A 5,632-nucleotide genomic window follows, 5' to 3' on the forward strand; every position below is an offset into this window, starting at 1 on the left:
TAACTTGGCTTCTGAATATCCTAGAGAGGTCAGGTTTGTTTTAGAGTACTCCAATTAACAGCCCCCATTACCACTAAAAGGAATGGAGTCATGATCACTTATGGTTTTTAAATGGCACCCAGAATTATGTTGCACGAAGCACAATTTCACATCATTCTGGGTTCATTTGTGTGAAAACAAGGTCCAATCAGGCTGAAACGTTACAGGAAGGTAGAATCTATTGAGTTGTAAGTGATCTGAACGTTTCATGATGATAGCACTTTCCTAAGGGGGTCAAACCATGTCCCAAAGGTCACCGGATCTGGTGTCAATTTAAAGAAGTAGTCCAGTTACACATTTGTGGGCTTATAACTTGGCTTCTGAATGTCCTAGAGAGATCAGGTTTGTTTAGTATACTCCAATCAACAGCCCCTACAACCACAAAAAGGAATGGAGTCATTAGCACTTATGGTTTTTAAATGGCACCAAGAATTATGTTGCACGAAGCACAATTTCACATCATTCTGGGTCCATTTGTGTGAAAACAAGGTACAATCAGGCTGAAACGTTACAGGAAGGTAGAATCTATTGAGTTGTAAGTGATCTGAACGTTTCATGATGATAGCACTTTCCTAACCCCCAAATTCCACTACCTCTGCTCCGCTCCGCTCCGGTCCGCCCCCGCCTTCCGCAGCCGCTCGCTTCCGAACTCAATTTTTACTAGTCTCCGCTCCGCTCCGGTGCGAAGACCCAAGGTGCGCAAACAAGCATGCGCGGGATTTTCATGTCCTCGCGATACAGTCCGAAACAAATGCGGAAGTTTGAGCCAAACATGTCATTGTGTGGGAGAAGCTTGGAGAAGAACTGTTTTATCTGCCGATCATTTGATTTAAGATATCAGCAAGTGTTTGGATCAACAATGGGTGAGTACGTTGACAGTAGAAACAATATTTATGGCTTATTTTTGTGCATTTAAAGTCCAACCACCATTGATAGTTGTTACAAGAAAACGTTTATATGTAATTGAACTAGATTGGAGCTTGTTTTTCTAGTCTAATGTGCATAATTGCTGTTGCAGAAGCACATGTTAGCCGAAGAAGAACTTTAGCTCTCCTTTTGCTACTGGATTTGGTTCATCAGAGAAGAAGGAGCAGGTTCTGGGTGCACCCACTGAACCAACAAAGAAGAAGCCAAGGGGACTTCTACCATCTTGTTGCAGAGCTGCGACTGGACAGCCAGAGGCACCACCAGTACTTCCGCATGTCTGCAGAGAAGATGGATGAGCTTCTGTCCCTTGTTGGACCAGAGTTGAGAAGACAGTCTACATCCTTCAGAGCAGCTATTGAACCTAAACAACGACTAGCTGTTGGAATAAGGTGAACATTTTGACTCATTCTCAAATGCAGAACTCAACTTTTATTTAACACAAACATTTCCAAAACAAGCACTTATAAAACAAAAAATATAAACATTTATAAAAATGAAAGAAAACAAAGAAATATTACCTCAAAAAGGAAAGGACAAATTGTCATAACCATGTAGCTATAAACATCAAACTGAAAACAGTAATATAAAAAAAACTGGTCGAGGTAATAATCAAACACTCCAAGAAGTCAGTAGTACAGAAAAACAATACTTATTCCTGAGGCTCATCGACATCCCATTTATCTACCGCAGTAAGCAAGCCCATATATTCCCCAAACTGTCCTGCAGTTGAGGTAGATGGGACAAAGGCAGGATGAGTGGGGGTAGATGTCTGTGTAGGTTGTGATGGGGTGGGGGTTTGCATACTCGGCTGCTGCTGCTGGTATGGGGGATGGTGCTGCTGCTGGAGGCCCTGGTGCTGCTGGAGGCCCTGCTGCTGGTGGAGGCCCTGCTGCTGGTGGAGGCCCTGCTGCGGCACCTGCTGGAGGCCCTGCAGCTGGTGGAGGCCCTGCTGCGGCAGCTGCTGGAGGCCCTGCAGCTGGTGGTGTTGCTGCTGCTGGTGTTGCTGCTGCTGGTGTTGCTGCTGCTGCTGGTGGTGGCCCTGCTGAGGCTGCTGATGGTGCTGGTGCTTGCGGAGGCCCTGATGCTTGTGGTGCTTCTGCTGGTGGTGGCCCTGCTGCTGCTGGTTTTGCTCAAGCTGCTGGTGATGTTGTATCAACTGCATAATGCCTACTTTTGCATTTTGCCTGTTGTTCATCTCCATTCCACTGAGGAGTGGAACAATACTGAGGGTGAAGTGGTAGCACTCATCAGTTGCCCCTTCTGGCATGTACGGGCGCTGCAGTGGCTCTTTCAGGAGCTCTATCAGCTTGTCCCCAAACTCCACCCCTTTAGATGCCCCACCTCTATATGCCTTCCTTGACTGGCCGGTAGATTGTGGTGTCCGTTTCAATGGGCTACGCGACCGGCCTCTTGATGTGGAAGGTTCAGCAGCAGAAGCAGCAGCAGTGGAAGGGGTGGACATTCTTGAAGGACCTGCTGCCTCATCTGGTCCAGACAGGCTCAAAGGAGTTGGAGGTTGGTCCTCCTCTGTGTCCATCTGGGATGCAGAGTCCAAGCTACTTCTTGAGCTGTGTGAAAAAGGATTTATTCTAGTAAAAACACAAGCAACCGAAACTGAAAATGGCAATCTAATAACTGAAATTGTTTAACAGAATAACAAATTTAAGGCAATTTACCTGGCCATTTGTGAATAAACAGGTTTGCAGCAACTTACCTTCTTGGTTGCAGATATGGAATTAGAAAAGACATAATCTTTTCAAATTTCCACTCCTTTTGTGTCCCTGCAGCAGATCCACTGGGTAGGTCGGACTTTTTCGGGACTTCACATAGCTGTCCCGAAGTGCCCTCCATTTGTTTTTACATTGATCACCTGAAAGAAGAAGAATTTGAAAATCAGTCAAAAATAACACAATTTTTTGCTTTGTTCTTCTGCCTACAGGTTTTTGGCCTCCGGTGACTCCTTTGTCAGTCTGGCTTTCAGCTACCGTCTTGGCCAGACTACGGTCAGAAACTCTGTCCACATGGTGTGTGCTGCTATTGAGAAAGTGATGATGGGCCAATATCTGCCACCCCCAACTGATGAAATGTGGAAGACCGTAGCACAAGGCTTCTGGGAGAAGTGGAATTTCCCTAACTTTTTGGGGGCATTGGATGGGAAACATATACACATTCAAGCTCCACCACGCTCTGGAAGCCAGTATTTCAACTATAAAAAGACCTTCTCCATTGTGCTGCTGGCTCTGGTGGATGCAGACTACAGATTTCGGGTGATCCAGGTGGGGGACTTTGGAAGAAGCAGTGATGGAGCTGTCTACGCTGGCTCAGCACTGGGGATTGGAATGGAGAGAAGAACGCTTCATGTGCCTCCCCATGCCCCCCTCCCTGGTGCTGCTGATGCTACCCCTGTGCCCCATGTCATGGTGGCGGATGCAGCTTTTCCACTGAAGCCGTACCTGATGAGGCCATACCCCGGGCATAATCTGACTCACAGGAAAAGAATCTTCAACTACAGGCTGTCAAGAGCACGTATGGTAGTTGAGAATGCATTTGGCATTCTTGCCTCTAGATGGAGGATTTTTTACAGGCGAATACACCTCCATCCTGACAAGGTGGACAGTGTTGTTCTTGCTGCATGCATTTTGCACAACTTCTTGATTGCACCAAGTGAGAACCAAGCAATCTTGGACGAAGCTAACCAACAGACCACACACATGGTACCAGTGAGAGACATGGGTCCAAATCGGGCATCCAGGGAGGCCTGCAACATCAGGGAGATTTTTTGTGACTTTTTCATGTCTCCTGAGGGCAGTGTGGCTTGGCAGGACAGAATGGTGTGAAATGGGAAATAAGTCCTGCAGCTGAAACAGTGTTGAGACACTGTGCAATCTGTGTGCATCTTATTTTTTTACAAGTTCTCAACTGTGTCGTGATTTTTAAAACTGTTTAACCACAAATAAATGTGTGCATGTTTCCTAAATAAAAGTATTATTTGACTTTGCCATTCTTTCTTTATTGTTATAATAAGCCAAAGGGATTAAATAAGTGGGATACTCGAGGAAAGGGTTTTAGTTTTTTTCAGAAGAGGGAAGTTTACACCTTTGTGAACAGTAGCATGAGATTAGCACTGTTTGCATGTAAAGCACACTACAGGGTGCATTAAATTGCACATACAGCTATTTTTCCTCACTGCTGAAAGCAGAACATAGGAGTTATTTTGGAGTGATGCTTTAAGTATTTTCTACAGAATATTCTATGTCAAACAAATGGACAATATTTTTCTACAAATCTTTGCTACAATTTTGACCATATACAGAATCTTATTCTGCAAGTAGTACACATACATATCTTTAATACATGTATACTACTTGCTGAATATAATGTATAATATAATTTATAGTATATTAATGTAGACCTATTATGCATTGCTGAAATTGTCCTATAACTGACAGAGGGGATTTTCATTCCATGACTTTTTTTGGAAACTTTACAATACACGACCATGCATGTTACACGGTACTTACCAGTCATTTGTAAAACTTTGCCAATTTCTGCCCACGCATTGTCCTTCTTTTTGACATCCTTGTAAAATGGTTGTGTGGTGTCATACAATATTTTGTACTTTTCCACTTCAAGGATGAGTTTTTCCTCGTCCATCTTCTGATCTTGCTCGTGTTTTTCTGCTGACTTTTTCCCGTAACTCGAGTGACGCAGGTATCGAGGAAATGGCTTTCAAATTAAAAGATAAGTTGAAGATCGTCAATATTATGTGTAAACACGCAAAAAATGTTTTGAGACACATATGTGTACATGTAATGGTCATTAGATAAACATACCTGTGCATATGAACCAAAGAAACGCTTGTTGTTTATCGTTTTATTGTGAAATAACGGAAGCTGTGCTTGCTCCTTTTCCTGTTTGGCGGTTGTGATTTCTGTCCATTGACTGCGGAGGTGCTCCGGCGTCCGGCAAAAATAGGATCGATTCTATTTTTGCCGGACGCCGGAACAAAGGGCGGCGCACGGCGCCGCACTGCCGGAGCACGGCCGCAGTAGTGGAATTGCTCTGATTGACTAGAACGGGACCGATTTTGCTCCGGCGTTCGTGTCGGAGCGGAGCACAGCGGAGCGGAGGTAGTGGAATTTGGGGGGTCAAACCATGTCCCAAAGGTCACCGGATCTGGTGTCAATTTAAAGAAGTAGTCCAGTTACACATTTGTGGGCTTATAACTTGGCTTCTGAATGTCCTAGAGAGATCAGGTTTGTTTTAATGTACTCCACCCAACAGCCCCTACAACCACAAAAAGGAATGGAGTCATTAGCACTTATGGTTTGTAAATGGCACCCAGAATTATGTTGCACGAAGCACAATTTCACATCATTCTGGGTCCATTTGTGTGAAAACAAGGTCCAATCAGGCTGAAACGTTACAAGAAGGTAGAATCTATTGAGTTGTAAGTGATCTGAACGTTTCATGATGATCGCACATTCCTATAGGGGGTCAAACCATGTCCCAAAGGTCACCGGGCCTGTTGTCACTTTAAAGAAGTAGTCCAATTACACCTTTGAGGGCTTATAACTTGGCTTCTGAATGTCCTAGAGAGATCAGGTTTGTTTTAGTGTACTCCAATCAACAGCCCCTACAACCTCAAAAGGAATGGAGTCATTAG

At 44.4% G+C, this 5,632-nt stretch overlaps 1 protein-coding gene across 1 annotated transcript; it reads left to right on the top strand.

The window, feature by feature from the left end:
• Positions 1-839: 839 nt before the first annotated feature.
• Positions 840-3,964, top strand: LOC129164984 (uncharacterized). Its single transcript, XM_054747158.2, has 2 exons — positions 840-1,355; positions 2,906-3,964. Exons 1-2 carry the CDS (start codon positions 1,036-1,038, stop codon positions 3,801-3,803), a joined length of 1,218 nt encoding a protein of 405 aa, XP_054603133.2. The 5' UTR covers positions 840-1,035; the 3' UTR covers positions 3,804-3,964.
• Positions 3,965-5,632: the final 1,668 nt, after the last annotated feature.

Source organism: Nothobranchius furzeri, chromosome 11 (genome assembly GCF_043380555.1).
Source record: "Nothobranchius furzeri strain GRZ-AD chromosome 11, NfurGRZ-RIMD1, whole genome shotgun sequence".
Taxonomy (NCBI): Eukaryota; Metazoa; Chordata; class Actinopteri; order Cyprinodontiformes; family Nothobranchiidae; genus Nothobranchius; species Nothobranchius furzeri.